This window comes from Eulemur rufifrons, chromosome 19 (assembly GCF_041146395.1).
Source record: "Eulemur rufifrons isolate Redbay chromosome 19, OSU_ERuf_1, whole genome shotgun sequence".
In the NCBI taxonomy this organism is placed as follows: Eukaryota; Metazoa; Chordata; class Mammalia; order Primates; family Lemuridae; genus Eulemur; species Eulemur rufifrons.
The window spans coordinates 80,288,984-80,310,284 of record NC_091001.1 but is presented as its reverse complement, the minus strand read 5'-3'; the positions used below and the strand labels follow the sequence as shown (position 1 = coordinate 80,310,284).

At 43.1% G+C, this 21,301-nt stretch overlaps 1 protein-coding gene across 1 annotated transcript in view; it reads left to right on the top strand.

Moving 5' to 3' along the window:
• Positions 1–21,301, top strand: part of PRKCE (protein kinase C epsilon) — a 461,318-nt gene that overhangs the window by 379,850 nt on the left and 60,167 nt on the right. Inside the window, exon 11 of the mRNA XM_069495289.1 lies at positions 100–254. Coding sequence (XP_069351390.1) covers positions 100–254 — 155 coding nt within the window. The remainder of the gene's footprint in view (positions 1–99; positions 255–21,301) is intronic.

Here is a 21,301-nt window from a genome sequence, read left to right as displayed (position 1 = left end):
CTCGAGTCCTGGTTATCTTGCGTTGGGCCCACACCATGCTGGCCTGTGTGGGCAGCTGCAATGAAATGACCCAAATGGCATTTTCTTCTCTCCTTTCAGGACCGCCTCTTTTTCGTCATGGAGTATGTAAATGGTGGAGACCTCATGTTTCAGATTCAGCGCTCCCGAAAATTCGACGAGCCTCGTTCACGGTTCTATGCTGCAGAGGTCACGTCGGCCCTCATGTTTCTCCACCAACATGGAGTCATCTACAGGTAGCCCATTCTCTCCTCCTCTTTTTCCTGAAAGCAACAAATAAAAATAAAAAAAATAAAAACTTCGTTAGAGACATGAACTGACTTTGGCTTCTGCCCAAGTGGTCTCTTAGCAACCCGCTGTAGTTGTTTGTTCCAATTTGCGTACAGAGGACTTTTTTGGGGGCTGTTTATCACTCTGGATGTTAATATTTGAATGGCCCCGGGAGATTTGACCCACTGTTTGTGCCAGTTTTGATTTAAAGCTCAAGCAGGACATTTTAAAGTCTTGGCGCCAGGCGACCTTGGCTCGACCTTGGTTTCTCTCTCTCCCCCACCCTCTTCCTTGAACACCAGGGCATTCTCTTTACTTTTTCCTTGTGTGCCATGGGCTTCCTCCCCTTCCCAATCTCTTGCCACTTCCTGAGTTTGTTTAGCTTAGTTGTCTCCAGCAGATAGAATCAGGGAAGGAGGAGTTGCTAGGGAGTTGAGGGGGGTTCTGATCTAGGGTCGTGGGTGGAGAATGGGAACTAGGCAATGTCCGACAGGAAGTGACTTTTTGAAGATCATCCAGTCCTTTATTATTGTCCAGTCCCCTTCCAAGAAACACACTCACAGGCACATACACACACACACACACACACACACACACACACAAAAGAACACTCACGTGCACGCGCATGCTAATCTTCCAGTAAGGAAGCAAGGCTATTGACGTAGGCTCTTCTGTGAGGTCAGGAATTCTGGGAGGAGTAAATATTTATAATTAGCAACAAGGACATTGAAGTTCCTTAAGGTTTTTTTTCAATGGCTGCCAATTTCTTGGTCTTTGCTTCTTCCTCCTTTTCCTCCCTTTTTTTTTTTTTTTTTTTTTTAATTGGGTAGAAGAGTAGCTGGCTTGGTTTAACTTAGAACTTAGTCATTCACCTAAAATTTACTGACCTGCTCCCAGAAACAATGCCCTGACTACATGTTCTTTGGAGGAGGTCTGGTCAACCCCCCGACCAGGCTTTTCTTCATTCTACCATTTCTTAGCTTCCCAAAGCAAGGAAAAAAAATAATCAGTGCTTTCCTATGGCCCGTATAATGACATCCGTACTTTTTAGCCTCCTATTCATGGCCCTCTGAAACGCCAGTCCGTGGATTTGTCTCCTGTTCCTGCATAACCAATTACCACAAACTTAGAGGCTTCAGGGAGCACCTGCTTATTACCTCGCGGTTTCCAGAGGTCAGGAGTCCAGGCGTGGCTTATCTAGGTGCTCTACTCAGGGTCTCACAAGGCTGCCACTGAGGTGTCAGCCAGGCTGCATTCTCATCTCAAGTTTGGGCTTATCTTCCAAGCTCATGTGCTTGTTGGCAGAACTTTGTTCCTTGCGGCTTTAGAACTCCTGTGGCTTGCTTCTTCAAGGCCAGCAGGAGAGCAAGTCTTTTCTGCTTTAAGTCTTCTACTTCAGGGAAGGCCTGGACCCTGTTTTCAATGGTTTTAATCAGGCTCATCCAAGATAGTGTCCCTTTTCATTAACTCAAAGTCCAATGATTAGAAGCCTTAAATATATCTGCAGAATCCCTTTGCCGTGACCGTATAATGTCACATAATTGCAATAGTGATGTCACATCAGCTTTTCTATGTTCTGTTGGTTAGAGGTAAGTCGCAGGTTCTACCATATTCAAGGGAAGAGGGCTATGGGATTGTACCAGGATGTGACTCGTTGGGGGTCACCTTAGGTTGTGTCTGCCACAACCCGATACACTGTTCTCGCCTCATTTCCCACACACCATGTTTTGAACCCATGAAGGTTCTTAACTTCCCTCAAACTCACCTGCCAATTGCCAACTTTGCTGTGCATCTCTCTCTCTCTCTACCTCCTCTGTCCAGCCCCAAAGGCTCGTGCAACACCACCTGCCTGGTCCCATCGGCCAGAGTGGTTCTCTCTATTCCTCACACTCTCATTTGGGAATGAATTGCAGTTTGAGACTTTGATTGCTATACCTACCAGTGCTCGCCTTGTATTAGGATTAGACGTCTGTGTGGATCCTTCACTAAATTGCAAACTCTCTTAAGGGCTACTTCTTTTTTTAAAACTCTCCATCACTTTTATTCTACCTGTTCTTCTTGTTTTGTGCACAGTAAATATCAGCATATGACCATTGACTTTAGTTAGTTTCAAACCCTAATCCCCATCCCCAAAGCAATTTACAAACTAGGTAGGATACAGAAGTTGACTATGTGGAAAGATCATACAACAAGACAATGCATTGCTAGGTGCCAATGACAAGAAGAAAAACTGCCATTCCTTGAGTTGTCTTCCCTACACCATCCCTATTCGGGTGGATACAGCCTTCTGCATTTTACTAACAGGATGCGGAGACTCACCTTAAGTAATTTGTCCAAGATCGTACTCAGTAAATGACAGACATAGGAAACGTAACTGAGTGACCAAGTCTGCTATACTCCGTAACACTTGTCACCCTGCCATTTCAAGCCCAGCTCCAAGCTCCTTAGCTTCTCATTCTAGGTACTCCAAAACTCAACCTTCCCTTAAATCCCTGCTTCCCTAACTGAACGCTTTCCTCTTGTCATATCAGTTACTCCTGTGCTTCTGTGAGCTGTTCTCTCTCCCCCTCTCCCTTGACCATTTCTCCTCAATCTCTGTATCACCTTGGCTGGCTCCTTCCTTCCCTACCCTTCATCCTCTAAAGGCTGGTTTTCCCCAGGGCCTTCATCCCTCTATTCTTACCCTAAATACTCTCGCTGGGCAATCTCAATCTTCCCACGGCTTCAAATAACTTCCCCATGCCAGTGACTCACATATCGCTAAATCCAGCCTCTGTCTCTGTCCAGCCCCCAATACCCTAGCACCCCACACAAGGTCTCTCCCTGAAACCTCCCCTTGCTGAGGCTTGACCTTGAGGCCTTCTCCCTTCTTCCCTGGCTGGTTTGCAGTAGCTGACTGACTCAACCCACTCGCTGCCTCTTGGTTTTCTGGCCTCCCCCTCCCCCTCCCCCTCCATTGCTGCCCAGTATTCTTTTAAAGCACAGACTATCACATGCTCCCCTTCTTAGCACCCTTCAACCCTTATCAGATAAGGTCCAGACCTCTTTGGGGCCCAGACCCCTCACAGCCTGGCCCTGGAGCTGCTGTGCATGGCTCTGTGGTCTGGGCCCAGCATGGAAGTCAAAGGCATCCAGCCCCACTCCCCTCGCGTGGGCGGCTTCAGCCCCAGGAAAGGGGCGCTTTTCTGCCCAGAGGAGTTGCCTTTTTGTGCTTCTCAGAAAGACACCATATGTGTTAACAGGCCCTGGCAGCCCCTGTCTTTGGCCCTTACCCCCTTTCCTTCCGTTTAGGTCCTTACTCCAAATGACTTGCCATTCGCCCCCTGACACCGTTCTCCTTCCTTCCTCTGAGCCTCTGTCCCCACTGTTGCTGGGGTTCCCTTACTCTTAATCTGCGTCTTAAATCAGTGGTTCCCAGTTCATGTCCGTGGTCTGACTGCCTCCGGGTTCTGGTTTAAAAAGTATATAGATTTTATAACACCGGAAGAGGGGGAAGTACATAAGGGTATAGGTTAAAAAAAAAAGTGTCCCTGGGCTAGTGATGGCTGAAACTAGGCGATGAGCACATGGCGTTCACTGTTCTCTCTACTTTTGTGTATGTTTTGCCATAGTAATAATAAAAATGATGAAAGAATATGGATTCTAGGGCAACACTCTAGAATTTGAAGCTTTTGATTTAATGAATCTGATTTATGGGGCTCAGGAATCTGTCTTTTTTTAAAGTGTTCCCCAGGTGATTGGGGGCATCACAGGTTGAGAGAAATTCTGCTCTGCCTTGAGGATGGTGCCAAGCACCCCAGCTCTGCACAGCACCCCCAGCCACCCTGCCCGCAGTGGAGCATGCCTCCCCTGAGCGACAAAGCGTCTCTGTAGCTTGCATTTAGCAGGTTCCCTTTGCTGACCTTGTGTTTTTACTCGTGCGCCTATTCCGTGATTGAGAATTCCACATGAGAGAGCTTACCTAGTTGGCCTGAGACTGTGCCCTACTTGTAGGAGGTGGTCAATAAATATTTGTTCTTCTAGTCTGTATTGCTCCAGAGTTTTCCAACCTAGTGGGTTGCCTCATAGGTGTATATTTCTTGAAATTCTCTGTTTAAAGCATTCCTAATGCACAACACAATTTTTTTCCTTGACCCTAAAAGGCACCCCATTCCTCCTCCACTTATGGATTCATGAGGAGCATGTTTCAAGCTGCCAGCAGAAGGGATGTGTGGGGTAGCCCATGTGAGGCTGACAGAGAGGCTGTATGTGTCCTTGCCCGTTTGCTTCTGGATATTCCGAAGCCAGGCAGAAATCACATTTTGTGTGATATTTTTCTGATGGAGAAGATTTATTTGGGAGATTGGCAAGGCCAGGTTTTGGAGGATGAACTTCATTGCTGAAGCTGAGACTGAATTTTCCAGACTTTCTGTTGGAATTTGTACACAAACTAATTAGCTAATTGGCCAGTGTCCAAAAAATAAGAGAAGTCATCCCTCTGGCCAGTGGCTCACACTTGAAACAGAGCCCAGGCTGAAAGGCACAGCCCCCTTTTCCTCTGGTCCCTCCAGGGGTCAGGCTCCCCAACCCAGGCTGCCACAGGGCACTGTCTCTGTGTCCCCTGCTGGGGGTTCCTGTGCCGCCTCTGTATGCTATGGTGGAAGAATGCATTCGATCATGTTTCCACTCTTCCTAACTGTGTCTTTTAAACCTCCCCCACCCCCTTACACACTTACATACTGTGAGAGGTGGAGGTTTTGAAGGACAAGTCTTCTGTCCAAAGTTGACTTAGAGAACTTTCTCCTCTATTTAATGCTCAGTGCTTATGCATGTTATTTAAATTCTGGATCTTTCCTCTTCCAAAATAGGGTCATATGGATGGGCTCAATGACTCTCAGAGAACGCTCCTCTGGCCGTGTGTCATGGAAGAGAGATCTTGTGATCTGCCTTAGAGAGCAAGGGGAGTTGGGGGCCCTGGGAGGAGAGCCAAAGTCATGGCAGATAGGAACCTGTCGTCTTACTGTTTACAGCCCAGGGGCCAGGAGGACGGTGTGACAGTAGGTGGTGAAGGACGGAGATTCCACAGCCCTGGCTGAGGGTTCTGTGCCCCAGTGTCCTCATCTATAAGGTGGGATTGGTAGTTGTACCTATCTCACAAGGTTGTAGGGATGTCGTGAGTTAATAGGTCTAAATAATTTTGAATTGTGCCTGAGGACACTGAGGACACAGTAAGTCCTCAATAAATGTTAGCTAGTCTGTTATGCTTCGAATTGATTTTTATTAAGATCTATTGAAAGGACAGTGGAGATTTTCCATCCCGCCTGGACTCCAAAAGGGACTCCTAATCCTTATTGCCTTTTTAAACTCTTTCTTTAAAATTATAAAAGTAGTAGTCATAGGAAAAAGAAAAATGTAAGCAATAAAACAAAGACATAAAGTTAGTTTCCCTTTGCCAACCTCATAGTTACCCAAGGGTGAAACAGTTTAAGAGTTTCTAGAGGATCCTCCCAGGAATCTTCTCCAGTGAGTTCCAGAAGCTCTTTGTGACTGGGTTCCATTGGTGAAGTTCAGATAATACCTGCCTCGTCTCCTCCGTAAGGTAGTTGAGAGTGGTTGCTGGAAGTCAGAGTATGGGTAGAGGATGTGAAAACCAGCAGGAAATGACAAGGAATTTTATTTATGGGATGTATCATGAATGATTAACATTCGTCATTTCCAGCACTAAAATTTGGTCTCTAATCCACCAAAGTGGAAATTGTGAGTTGTAAACCTCCTCCTGCTCCTTAAGTTCTCCAAGCCTTTGGACCCTTGCTGAGCTGTTGCCATCACTTCCTGTGAGCGGTCCTCCCCGGTGCCTGGCCCCAGAATTGGGCAGTGGGGAAACAAGGGGGAGAGAGGGCACCTCTGCCACGGCCTCTGCCTGAGCACGTGGAGGTGTTTAGAAAAGGCTTTTCTTATTGACCGTGATGTTTATAAAAAGTCACATAAAGAATTCAAAGCGAGGAACAAAGATTTAGTCAAGACCTCAGTGCACCTTATAAACCTGTCCTAAGCGTCTTGTTCTCTCCAGAGCTAGGGACAAGGCCCAAAAGGAGGGGCTTAGGAGGGGTTTTCCTAGAAGGAGCTGGGGTGAGGTACTAAGGTCCCTGGCTGCACTTGCCAAGCCCGGCCTCCCCGGAAAACGCATGTGGAGTTATGATATAAACTTTTGTCCTGCTGTCCTGCTAGTCAGAGGGGGAAGTGTGTGCCTCGATCCCTGGAATCCTGCCCTGCCATTGGCACAGTTGATGAAGGCCTCTAGTTAAACCTGCGTTAGTAACTGGAAGGCCTAATGTTTAGTCCCATCTCCTTTCCATACGTCGTCAAGTTATTTAAGCTGATACAAAGCGGGGGAGGAGAAGTAGGTAGGGTGATCCCCTCCTTTTGCCTTGCCAGGCTTCTAGGCCTGGCCCTTAGAAGGTCACTGAGGGTCCTTGAAGATCATTTTTCCCACAGAGCCTTGTTCTCAGCTGTCATTGTTCCCCTACCCATTATAGAAAATGACATCGTAACATAAAACTTCTAAGGCTCTAAGGGCTGGGTCTCTAATGGGAGGATACCAGCTACCGTGGCAGGAATCACGAGTGAATGTTAAATCAAGGAGGTCTTTGGGGACTATAATCCAACTCCTCCGTTTTATAGATACGGAACTTGGAAATCAAAATTGGACAGTAAGTCGCCCAAGTTTACACAATGAGATAGTATAAAGCTTAGATGTTATTTTAATCAAAGATACATATGTAGATAAAGAGTCAAACAGTTCTATAAGGTGTTTAGGGAAATAAAAAGTATTAATAATTTTCTTCCCTCCCTCTTTCTCTCCCCAATTTCCTTTTCTGGAAAGCAGCCACCTTCAACTCTTGCAGCTCACTCTTCTGGCATAGACCTCTATATTTCTAAATAACATTATTTTGCTGTTACTTTTTTAAAAATTTATTTTAGGCATCACCTAGTGACTTTCCACTAGGAAGATGAGAATTCAGTTCTATTTCACACCCACTATTCACCCTTCCCAACCTCCTGTTCTCTCAATATATTAATAGTTTACTGTAATTTGAGTTAAATGAAAGTATATTGTCTAGAATATCATGCCTGTGAAATACTGTATCGTCAGGTGGTATGCTATCATTACTTTTTCTTTCCTATACTTTTTGTTTGTTTTCCGTGGAGTTAATAATTATCTCTTTGTTTTCTATGTACATATAATTGATTCAACCACCGACTCTCCACAGATTGTCCATGTCTGCCTCCCCTTAGGATTTTTAGATGCCATCAGTATTCTGTCAGTTTCTTGTTCTTGGGTGACTTTCCCCTGGGCCCTCTCAGCTGCTGCAGTCTGTATGACGCTCTCTGTGCCTGCCACAGAGCTGTCCCCAGGCTCTCCCTTCACTGTTACCCTCAGCTTCCTCTTCCCACTATGCCAGTTGAAGCTCCTTTTCTTGTATCTCATGTTTGCCTCTTTTTTTGTATGAGCCCTCAATGTAGTAAAGCACCACCAGGAGTTTTCTGAGAAAAAAATGTATGGGAAGTAAAATTTTGAGACCTTCCTTCTATATCTAAAAATCACCTTTATTTTACTTAATGAAGAGTTTGACTGGGCATAGGATTCTAGATTGAAAGCCATTTTCACTCAATTGTAAAGCATCGTTCCATTGTTTTCCAACTCCCAGTGCTGCTGTTAAGAAGTCTGGAGCCATTTTGATTCTTGATCCTTTGTATGGATCTATTGTTTTTTTTTTTCCAGAAGTGTGTTAGAGCTTTCTGTCACCATTATTCTAAAATTATCCAATGATGTGATGTAGGTCTATGTTCATTCATTAAACTGGGCCCTGGATAGATCTTTCCAATTTGGAAAATCAAGCCTGTCAGTTATGGAAAATGTCTTATTTATTTCTTTAATGATTCCATCTCTTCTGTTTTCTCTTTCTGAAAGTATCATTCAAATATTAGACTCATCAACTTGAGATTCATTATGGACTCATCTGGCTGGCCACTTAGTTGTGTGTATCAAAATGTTTAGGTCTTTCCTCTTGGAGTTCTTAGATTACCCTGGGAAGATTCTTCCAGAGTCCTGTCCTGCCGGAAGGGAGAGGACCTGGCAGTCAGCACCTCCAGAGCCAAGTGAAGGCAGAGGGTTGGAGGACCCAGCTTCCGGAGCACACGGATGTTTAATCCTCCTGTTTTCAGTGCTGTACCCTGGTGCCCACACCTGCTCCCATCCAGTCTGGAGACCCTGCTTCTCTTCTCCAGAGAATAAACCATAAACCTTTGGGGCAGAGAAAAAGAGAATCTGGGTTTATAACAGCTTTTCAGCCACGTCTCTTTCCACATCACCCTCATTTCTGCATGTAACTGTTACTGATTATGCCTGATTTAGGGTGGGGGATGGAATTCTGCAGCATAAATTTTGTTATTCTTTCTGCATTGCTTGTTCAAGACTCAGTTTTCTTGGGTTTACTGAGTGAGTTACCACTCATCCATTTGCTTCCCAACTTCCAAAATTGTGTTGCTGCTGTTTCTTTTTTTGTTCTCCCCATCTCTGTGGGAAGGAGAGAAAAGTAATTGTGGGTATTCAAAATCTACCTTCTTTATGCAGAAGTCAATACGACTAATAATAATAGCAGTAGCAGTAGCAACAATAGCAAAATATTTATTTAACTTTGTTATGAGCCAGGCCCTGTTCTGAGCACTTGGCATGTGTTAACTCATTTAATCATCACACCAGCCCTGTGAGATAGATACTGCTGTTATCCCCAGGATTTATGATCTTTCCAAAAGTGATATCTTGCCATATCCCACCACCATCACTGCCACTGTTGGGTCACCTTGTCCCTGTTGCTGCCGGCCCTGGTTTTGTATGTGAAGCAAAGTTGAATGTTGGAGACAGCACAGAGTTTGGGATCAGAGAACTGGGACTGAATCCTAGGTCTGTCTCATCTTTGTTGTGTTTTGGGCAGAATAATTAGACTGCTGGAAATGTAGTTTCCTCATTGTATCATGGGAATTCTAATGCAAACCTCCTTGGACTGTTTTGAAAATTACATGAGAAAACATTTGCAGACATGCTGAGTACAATCTTTAGCACCTAGTAGGCTCCAAAAATATTGATTGGATGAATAGAGAGCATAGTTTTGGAGTCAGAGAGTGTTATAGGCTGAATTGTGTCCTCTCCAAATTCATATGTTGAAGCTCTAACCTCCAGTACCCCAGAATGTTGACTGTATTTGCAGATAGAGCCTTTAGAGAGGTAATTAAGGCAAAATGAGGCTATGTGGATGGGCTCTAGTCCAATATGACTCGTGTCCTTATAAGAAGAGATTAGGATACAGACAAGCAGAGGGAAGACCATGTGAAGACACCAGGAGAAGATGGACATCTGCAAGCCAAGGAGAGTGGCCTCAGAAGAAACCAACACTGCTGGCACCTTGGTCTTAGACTTCTAGCCATCACAACTGTGGGAAAATAAATTCCTGTTGTTTAGTCACCCAACCTGCAGTTTTTTGTTATGGCAGTTCTAGCAAACTAATACAGAGTAGCTGTGTCAGCATTAAGTCCCAGTATTGCCATGTAGCCCTGGGCAAATGACTTCATCTTGCTGAGCACAGTTTCTTCCTCTATAAAATGGTGCTACTAGCAAATATTTTAAAAGACAGCCAGACCTGTGGACTTGAGATAAATTCTAAGAGTTAAATAAGCGACTGGCCATAAAGACACTCCTGGAGGTTGTTTTGGGGCTCAGCCCACATCTGAGGGGGTGCAGACACACCCGCGATGACGGCAGTGCAGTAAGGCCCCTGTAGGGAGGAGCAGGTTGGTGGACGTGCCAGTCTGTGTCCCTCGTGCAAGTTAAGGGCCGATTGACAGCAGGGCCCTGATCTCACCACCAGGCAAAATTCCATTTCAATACATGTGCATGACAGTAACCAAGGCCTGGAACAGCTGACAGATCTGCTTGCACTGAAAAGCGCAGTATCTGATTTTGGTGCCTCAATTTCCCTGTCGGTCTCCCTTTGCACCCAACCACCTTCATGAGCTCCCCACCACCCACTCCCTGTAGGACTTGCTCCAGCAAAGAAGCTGACTTTGGAAATGTGCATTTTGGTAGTAAGACCCATTCTGTCCCTCTACCGTGTTGTATCATTGAAGGGCTCGGCCCCTTAATAAAGGAATGATAAATACTAGCATGAATTTTCAGGAGTGGTCGCTTTTTTATGGGTCTAAATTTACTCTCAGGTGAGATCATCTGTACCCAAACTGATGTCATGCAGCATTACCTGCTGATAATAGTGGGGGCTGAAATCATTGTGACATGACAAAGGGGAAGGGAGGGGAGAGGAGAAACGGAGCTGGTTGGGACAAGAGCCAAGTTTACATTCCTCTGAGAAAGGCACCGTATTGCTGCCCAGCTCAGAAGTAGAATTCTGACTGCCATTGACATCAGAGGTTCAGAGCAAACAGGAAGTTTGGAATCAGAGGGAAATTCCTGATTAAATTTGTTTGAGTGTTTCAGCTAGTAATGTGTGTTCAAAGAAAAAATTATCAGGGACTCTGTCATCTCCTGCTTTTTGCATGTCTCCTGGTACCTAGCAAAAAACTGAGAACCCAGTGCGATGCTTAAGGAGCAGTTCAGGAAGCCCTGGGCTTAAACTCTGCCTCTGCTACTCACTGGATGTATGATCTTGGGCAAAGAACTTAACTTCTCTAAACCTTAGTTTCTTTATGTGTAACATGGGGTTATTGCCTCCCCCACAGAGATATTGCAAGAATAAAATGAGTCAATAAAAGTAAACCAGTTACAACTGTGTCTGGTACAGAGTAAGTGCTTGCTAAATATTAGCTGCTGTTAGTGGCCGAGTGCAAGTTGATAAGATTCACTTTGTCTATCTCAAAAATCTTACACGAATGTATCCTGCTAGTGGCATTCTGATGGAAACACCTTGCCTGGGTAGAGTCTTCCAAACAAGGGGCTCATCTGAGGCATCAACACCTGTCTTATACAGGGGAATTTGTCATCTGTAAATTACTTTTATTTTATGACTATGCCATGTTCTATAGAAAGCAGAGATCTTGGAACAAGTATTACTAATAATACAATGTGTTCAGCAGCAGAGACTGAATTCTTCAAGGTTTGGTCATAGTATTTTTGTTTCTTCAATGCCTTTGGCTAATGATTGAGCTGCTAAAAATGGGAATTGTTTTACCAAACAATCGGCAGCTTCGCCATTGTAAGCAGAGTCCTGTATGAGGATCTGAAGCTGGTCTCTGGTCTCTCCCAGTTGGCTGCTGGTTTCCAGGGGACTCAGGCTGGAGGGAAGTGGTAGGGGGTGCTACAGTGAGTGGAGGCTGCGGGGACCACACTTAATTGGTTTCTCTCTTTGGTCACATGGCAACAGGCTGAAGAGCAATACTGCTGGCTGTTGCCACCTTTTCTCTCCTTCTGGGTCTCGTCTCCTACCACTCCTGACCGGTTAGTTCTCATAAAGCAAGGAGTTAGGGCACTTTCTTGCTCAGAAGCCAACAGTGACTTCATGTTATCTCCAGATAATGTCCGGCCTCTTCTGCTGCTTGCTCGAAGCCATCCACAAGCTGACCCTGTCACTGGCTTCATCTCTGGGATCGTACACAAGTCTCTCTCTATCTTGCACGATAACCCCTTCCTATCTTCCCAAGGGCTTCTCCCCCCAAGCTCCTCTCCAAGTCACCTCTCAACCATAACATGAGTGCTCATTGACAGACCTGTGACACACCCGTACACAATGTGCATGTATTACCTAGATCCGGAGCATCAACAGTCACAACACATGTTTCCACCGCGCGATGCCTTTGCTTAGGAATACCATACCCTTTCCTGGACTAACATACCTTTCATTAACTCTTTCCCCTCTTTTAAGATTCAGCTTCAGCTCATTTTCCCTAGCCTTTTCTAGCAAAGATAGTTATTCCTCCTTTTAAGGTTGCATCCACTACATTATATTATAGCACTTCTTACACTGCACTGTAACTCTTTCTTGGTTGAATGATCCCATAGGGCTTCCACAGGTTATGATAAATTTTTGGTTGTACCCAATGGCCTGTGATTTCTTGACCAACCTATTCAAATTTATTAAGAAAACATTTCTGGGAAAGTGGGGGAATTTTCTAAACATATTTGGCCACAGGAGACATTTTCTAATGGACTTGTTGCTGGACCAACCTCTCCCTGGGCCTCCTTTCTGTGTGCGTGGCCCCATTCCACATGTCTTTTTGTCTTCACAACGTCTGGTTGGTAAATTGCTGCAATGGAAAGAGCACCAGGCTACGAGTCAGGGGCCAGAACTCCGACGAGCTCTGCCTTAGCTGGGTGGCCTTAAGCAAACGACTTCTCCTCTCTGGGCCTCAGTTTCCCTACCCACAAAATATGAAGGCCAGATTGAGTGATCTAACTCTGTGATCCTAAGATTGTTTGGTTTTGGAATGCCTTGAACAGAATCAAGAAATGAATTTCTAAAAATGCTGTCTCAAAATGACCTCAGCAAGGCTTGGGAGGGTAACTGAAGCTATGTAGCAAGAATGCCTGGGTGCCCATGAAGGAGAATTGAAAGATCCTGGCACGCAATTGTTGCAATTCCTTGGAATGTGAGACTTCATCGGCAGGTGGTCCCATGCTCTGCTGTCTGTATATCAAATCACGGTCCATGGGTTTCCCCCTCCTCTAATTTATCCACAGTCATCCTTCTTAAAACAAATAGCATTTTGAGGCTCTGATATTGCCAAGTTAAGTATTTATCCCTGTGGTGAGCAGAGCTCCCTTGAGGGGCTATAACCGACCATGTGAGCCAGAACTCCTGGCACAGAGCAGGGGATGCTTGCTTAGAAAGTCCTGGTCCTGTCGGAACTGAGAATCCCACACCCATGTGTCAACACCTTCTCGGAAGTGGTGCATCTCTCTGATGAAATCCCCTCCCTTACTGTGAATTTGCTTATGCAAAAGCATTTATCGGAAGGGTATTTCTGTTTGAGTTTGTACAATCTGTCTGGAGGAGCAATCAAGAAAAAAGTCTGTTTTTGGAGATCAGTGTATTTAAGCAGATGTTCATTTATTCGGTCAACGACAACTAAGTTGTTGGTGTGTCAGGTGTAGGCCTTTAAAATGCCATGGAAGGAAAAGACGTACAGTCTCTGTCCTCTTGGCACTTGAATTTGGGCAGGGATGGCAGACATTAAAACAAGCAATAATAGCAGAAACTGGTAAGAGTTATGATAGGGAAATTATAACGTGCTGCTGGGGAACACATAGCAGGGATACCTCAGTTAGAAAGTCCAAGAAGGCCTTCTTGGGGGAGTGACCTCTCCCAGAGAGGCCCAATAGGATAAGTAGGAGTTGGGCAGAATAAGAGGACATAGAAGAGTGGGCCAAGGAGTGGGAACAGGATATGCGAAGGCTTGATATGGGGAGGGGGGGAGCACCAAATGGGTCTGTGGGTCTCAAGAATTTTTATTTGCTTGGAACTCAAAGCACAGGGGGAGGCTTGGTGAGCAATGAGGCCAGAGCGGAGGCCAGGAACCCCATCCTGGGTCAGTCAGTCTGTTGAATGACTGTCAGAGCACTGGAAGCAGTTGTATCCTGGGTTGTATCTGGAACAACACGTGGGACCTGTGAAAGATGAACCTACTATTTAATAGAATATCAGAGGTGAAAGAATATTTGAGAGGTTAGCTACTCTCATTCTATCTTTTATAGATGAATAAACTAAAACTCTTCAGACTGTGTGACTTGTCCAAGGTCACTTGGTCTCTTAATGACACAGATGGAACCTTGAGATGGGTCCCTGGTGTTTTGATGATGTGTGCTGATAAACTGGCTTTCAATGTGTGCTGATAAACTGGCTTTCAAAAAACACCCCAAACCCTGATTTGTTGTAGCATTTGAGGATTTCTGTGATGTAAATACTTCTCCTGGGGCCAGTCTCAAGCTACCCATATTTAACAGGCAGCTCACAGAGTTATGAAGATTTAACAGCGTGCTCATGAGCTGTGTGAGCCAGCTACAGCACCCATTGGGAAAGCTGATTGTGCAATCTCTTCCCAAGTCTGTGTTCAGTGTTGGTAGTTTCAAATCAGCAGTGCTGGAGTATTTATACTATGAAAATCAGCAAACACTACAGATCAAGGCTTTTTCCCCCACTGGAAAGCCATTGTTAAGCATTTACCAGTATACCACTGGAGCATATAGTCCTCACTGACCAGTAGTCAGAAACTTCCTCATGAAGATAAGAGAAAGTGTCCCAGTACATGAACTGTTCTACACTCTGTTACTTCACAAGTCTGGCCTTGATTTCCTTATTTGTACAGTGGGGATAATGTCATAGTTCAACAAATTTAGGATGCTTTTGATTTGAAGATACACCATTGTTTTTATTTAAATGAACTTTTTATTTTAAAACAGTTTTAGATTTATAGAAAAGTTGCTAAGGTAGCACAGAGAGTTAGTTCCCATATACCCCACACCCAGATTTCCCTATTATTAGCATCTCATGTTCAGATGGTATATCTGTCACACTTAATGAACCAATATTGATGTATTATTATTAACTAAGCCCATACTTTATTCAGATTTCCTAAGTTTTTACCTAATACTCTTTTTTTTTTTTGGTCCAGAATCTCATCTGGAATATCACATTACTTTTTGTGGTCATGTTTCCTTAGCTCCTCTTGGCTCTGACAGTTTCTCATACTTTCCTTATTTTATAGCCTTAACAATTTGAGGAGTACTGGTCAGATATTTTATAGAATATCTCTCAGTTGGGATTTGTCTGATGTTTTCCTCATAATTAGACTGTGATTATGGATTTTTGAGAGGAAGACCACAGGAGTAAATTCCCATTTTCATCACATCATTTCAAGGGTAACTACTTTCAATACAACTTATCAGTGTTGATATTGACCTTGATCACTGGTAGAGGTATTGTTTGACAGGTTTCTCCACTGTAAAGTTACTCTTCCCCCCCCCTCCCCTTTTCCATACTGTATTCTTTGGAAGGAAGTCCCTAGATGAAGCCCACACTTGAGTGGAAATTATATTCTGTCTCCTTAAGGGAAGAATAGTTATTTAGTATTTTTCTAAAAGGAGATTTGTCTCCTCCCTCATTATTTATTTGCTCGTTTATTTATACTAGTATGGACTCATGGATAGTTATTTTTTTACTTTGGGTTATAATCCAATACTACTTTGTTGCTCAAATTGTTACAGATCTGCTCGCTGGGAGCTCTTCTAGATGGCTTCTGTGTCTCTTTGACATATCTACATCATTGTGGGGTATTTTGTTGTGGTTTTCTTTGTTTTCCGTTTTGTTTTATGTTGGGTTTTTTTGCGGGGGAGCGGGGGTGGGGGGGAGTACTTCCTTTCTTTCTGGTACTACAAAATTCTTCAAGCTCCTCTTGTATATTTCTTGCCCCAGTCCTAGAATCAGCTGTTTTTCTGAGGATTCCTGGCTCCTTTTATTGGAGAATGGTAATAGAAACCAAGATCTGGGTGCTAGGTGTGCTCACTGCTATTGGGGTGTCATATCTTTTAGGCCCTCTCAAATGACAGAGCAAGAAATTATATGTACAATAATGTATATACATGTCTATAAATATTTCTGTATGGAACCATCAGTGTCTATATTAAACTAAACATGAGCTTATACTGATATCTCTAATCTGTTACCACATGGATCCTTCTAGCTTCCTCCCATTGCAACAGTAAGAAACCTGGCTCCCACCATCTGCTATTTGTTTATTCGCTACACACATATAGTGTTACCAGAATTGTTCACCCATACTGCTGTGGGAAACAACTTTATCAACTAGAGTACTGTATGCATTTGTGAGGGCTGCCATAACAAAATACCACAAACTGAGTGGCTTAAACAACAGAAATTTATTTTCTCACAGTTCTGGAGGCTGGATGTCCAGGGTTGTGGTGCCAACAGGGTTGATTTCCTCTGAAGGCCATAAGGGAAGGATTCATTCCAAGACTCTCTCCTTGGCTTGCAGATGGCTGCCTATTAGTGCCTCTTCACGTGGTCCTGTCTCTGTGCACTTGCCTCCCTGCTGTCTCTCTGTGTCCTAATCTCCTCTTCTCATAAGGACCCCAGTAAGATTGGGTTAGAATCTACCCTAATGGCCTTATTTTAACTTAATTCTTTAAAGACCCTATCTCCAAATACAATCATATTCTGAGGTACTAGGTTTGGGCTTTAACACATTAATTTTAGTAGAAACAAATCAGCCCATACCAGCTACAGTGCTTATGCAGTTTCTTTTATATAAAGTCTTACAGACTCCACTAATTTCCTTAGTTACTTAGGTCAGCACATTCCCCCCACACCCTTCAAGAACTTGTTTCATATATTTGTAATGCAGATATATTATTTTGTCACATTTTACATTCCATCCTGGGGTTTCTCAACTTTGTAAGTGATTTCTTAAAATTTGTGTATACTGAGGTTCACTCTTTGTGTTGTGAAGTTCTATGGGATTTTGGTTGTTATATTGTCGAGGGGTTTTTTGTTTGTTTTGTTTTGTTTGCTTTCTGAGGTGGGGTCTCAGTCTCACTCTGGCACCCAAATAGAGTGCAGTGGCCTGATCATAGCTCAGTGTAACCTCTAATTCCTGGGCTCAAACAATCCTCCTACTTCAACCTCCTGAGGAGCTGGGACTACTGCCATGTGCCACCATGCCTGGTTAATTTTTCTTTTCATTTTTCTGTAGAAACAGGGTCTTGCTATGTTGCGCAGGCTGGTCTCAAACTCTTGGCCTCAAGCAATCCTCCCATCTCAGCCTCCCAAAATGGTGGGAATACAGGCTTGAGCCTCTATGCCTGGCCTTGTGTGGATTCTGAAAAATGCATAGTATCATATTTCTACCATTACAATGTCATACAGAATAGTTACACTGCCTAAAAAATTTCTTGTGCTTATTCAGTCCTCCCCGAAACTCTTAGTAACCACTTACCTTTTTTTTACCAACATTATAATTTTGCCTTTTTCAGAATGCCACATACTTGGAACCATGCAGTATTAACTTCTTCAGACTGGCTTCTTTCATCTGGCAATACGTATTTAAGATTCATCCATTTCTTTTTGTTGCTTGACAGCTCATTTCCACTTATTGCTGAACAATATTCCATTTTATGGATGTGCACAATTTATTTATCCATTCACCTATTGAAGGATGTCTTGGTCGCTTCCAATTTAGGTGATTATAAATAAAGCTGCTATTTATAACATTTACATGCAGATTTTGGCATAAAAATCCATTTTCACATCAATTGGGTAAATACCTGGAAGAGTGATTGCTGGATCATGTGATAGACTATGCTTAGCTTTGTAAGAAATTGTCTTGCAAAGTGGCTGAACCATTTTGCATTTCCATCAACAATGTGTGTTCTATACCCTCTCCAGTAAATAGCAGTGTTTTTAGATTTTAGCCATTCTAGTAAGTGTGTAGTAGTATCTAATTGTTTTTAATTTTCAATTCCCTAATGATAAATGATGGTAAACATCTTATGTCTTATTTGCCATCTATATCTTCTTCAGCGAGGTCTTTTGCTCATTTGCTTTAGGTCTTTTGCTCACTTTTTCATTGTTTGTTTGCTTAATATTGTGTTTTTAGAGTTCTTTGTGTATTTTGAATACAAGTTCTCTATCAGATATATGTTTAACAAATATTTTCTCCTACTTCATGGCTTGCCTTTCAATAATGTCTTTTGCAGAGAAGTCCTTAATTTTAATAAATTCTAAGTTACCAATTTTTTTCTTTCATGAATTGTGCTTTTGTTGCTGTATCTAAAAACTCATAACAAACCCAAGGTTATCTAGATTTTCCCTATGTTCTCTAGAAGTTTTATAGTTTAGTGTTTGATATTTAGATCTATGATCTATTTTGAATTTATTTTCATGGAAGGTGTAAGGTCTGTGTCTAAGTTCTTTTTTTTTTTTTTTTTACATATATGGATGTCTGCTTTTTCAAGCACCACTTATTGACAAGACTCTTCTTTCCCCAATACCATTCCATCTTGATTATTGTAGTTTTACAGTAAATCTTGAAATTGGGTAATATGAGTCCTCCAACTTTGTTGTTCTTCTTTAGTATTGTGTTGACTCTCCTCTGCCTTTTAACCTTTTCATAGAAACTCTAGAATAAGTTTGCTGATATCTATAAATTAGCATCCTGAGATTTGGATTATATTGAATCTATAGATTATGTTGGGGAAAATTGACATCTTAATAATATTGAGCCTTTTAGTCCATGAACATGAAGTAATCAACTATGCAAAGCAGAATAAAGGTCCTAAACTTGGGCTGTCACCTTGAACTCTTGCCACCTGGCCTTCCGCACTTCCTCAGTGCCTGTTCCCAGCCGCTGCTGCCCATCCTTCCAGGTTCCTGTGAGGCAAGGAAGGTGATTGCTATTGGTGAGAGTCCGAAAACCTTAATTATATTTTGCACAAAAAAATGCATATCTCATAAAACCCAAATCCCCAGTGAAAAATTTCCACTCAGTCTGTCTTGTCTAGAGATAAAGCACATGGCTAGAAAAACAAGCAGAGGGGTGTAAAGAACCCAGAAGCCCCATTTTCCTTCAAGCTCCCCAGCATTCTCCAGTGGGGACCCTGTCATTGTCTCAAGGAATGCTTATGTGTATATGACAGAGTGTCTGGCCATGAGTGAGAGACACATTGCCTGCATGAGGCCAGATTTTGGAAATAATCTGTGTGCATCGGTGCTTGCTTCAAAGCTACCACGTTCTTTTAGTGTGTTTGTCTGAATTGTAAGTCAGTGTTTTAGGTGGAAGCAAGATGCAGAACTATAATTAGAACCTGTTTGGAACCAGACACAGGCTGCTTCCCCCTCTGTAATTAGCACCCCATCACAGAGGGTAACCTGGGGAACTCGGCTCAGAGATCGTGTTCCCAGCATTTGCTTTCTTTTATCTCTGTATATGACTCTTCGTCTTTGTTTGTCTTTTTCAATATAAGACAAACAAAATTCCTTACTATTAGAAACCTGTGGTTCCTAGGGAAAGAGCTTGTTTTATAATGTTGCAGGGTGATTGGAGTAAGATTTTCCCAAAAGGTGAATGATCATTTACCCTGTGGCTAATGGGATTTTGGAGTGTGGGTAGGGATACAATAGTTGCTCCGTCTCAAAATATGTTTTTAGTCTCGTCTCCCCAACTAAATTGTTAGTCCTTGGAGGTCAGAGATCCTAACTTCGTCTTCTCTCGGATCCTCCCAGGGACCCAGCTCAGGGCTGTGTATGAGGTAAGCCTGCTTAGGGAGGTGTCCACATTCCTCCATGATGCAGAATGTCAAATGAGAGTTGCTTTGTAGAGCTTCTCAGGGAACAGTGTGCACAGGTGGGCATTGCAACTACAGTCCACAGGATTCGAATCTAAAACATCCTTATGACTGAGTGAAAAAGCAATTCGGTGACTGTGACCTGGTTACTTTTATCCTAGTTTCAAATAAAATAAGATGATTAAGAGAAATGTGAAAGGAGACTGGAGAACTGCTGAGGTAACCTGGAACTGTTGGCACCTTGGAGCAATTATGAAATAAGAAGGCTGGGTTCTGCTGAGAATGTGTTCCCCACCCCTTCCCACTCCACCCCTGCTATCTGCCCTCGACTAAAGTCAACTGGGGCATTGCATTGATGGGATGTGGTCTGTGCTAGCAACAAGACCAACCCCACAGCCTCCATTTGCCTGTTAGCCAAGTTCATGGTCTATACATTTGTCCCTACTCTCCACTGAGGGTGGCAGAGATGCTAACTCCATAATCACAAATAATGCTGCTTCTGCAAAGGATACCTATACAAAGAAAGAAACTCCTTGAAAACTGGCTAGGGAAATATGAGGAGTGAGAACATCCTGTACTGAAATTAGGAGAAGGAGAAAGAGTAGCAACCGAGAATGCACTTCAGCAGTTAGGTCTGGGGAGGGGAAAACAAAACCGTGGCTGGCGGAAAGACATTTCACTGGGAGAATCTAAAGAATTCTGTGGTGGTTTTTCTTGTTGTTTAAAAGGAAGCCAGGAGTAAAGAAAATTATTGGTCAAATTTCATGTTATAAGAAGGAACACCAGACAAAGGATTTTATCATTAACAGCTAAGAACCCAATTTGATATTTGGTGAGTGAGAAAACAATTGACTATCAAAGTACTATATAGAATATACCAAATTGGCTCTTCCAGAAAGTACAGAGGGCATCAGGGGGCTGGGAGTTTCTCAATTTCGCCATAAGGAAATAGACTGATTTTTTTTTTTTTTTAAGCAAACATACCAGAGTTTACACATCCAAATGACCATTGTCCTCTTCCTTAAGTGTCCTCTTGGGAGACTTGATTCTCGGGGCAAAAATACTGCTTTTACTTTGAATACTTTTAGATTCCTGTCTAGGTTTTTATGTGAAGACATAGTCTTTTTTGTGGCTAATAGTCTTGCTTTGGAGATAAATCTAATTTCTGATAATCATTTTGTATCAGAAATAATGTGTGCCTATAAAGGAAAAACTCTGATTTTTCTGAGTGGCTTTGAAATGACAGATTCTGAAAGAAACTGTAAAGGAGGTCCAGTGCTCTCTGGGGAAGCCGACACGCAGCCTAGCTGGTGGGTTACACACCTATGAGCCAGACTCACCTGGGATGGGACCCTGGCTCCACAGGTGGATCACAGGCCAGTTCTTTTTACCTTCTGACCTTCACTTTTCTCACTTTAAAATTTGGATAGTAATAATACCTACCTCTTGTGATTATTGTGACTGTTAAATGAGGTAATGCTTGGGAAAACATATAGGATGGGCTTAGTAAGTGTTTATTATTATTGTTCCTTTATAATACGGTAACATGCAGGCCAGGTACGTAGTCGGTAATCACTAAATATTTGTCAATTGGTTGCAAGGTTGTTGCTAAGGGTGTCAGTTCGGACTTGAAAGTACACCTGTATTTGAAGAGTAGGGTCATCTGAGGTA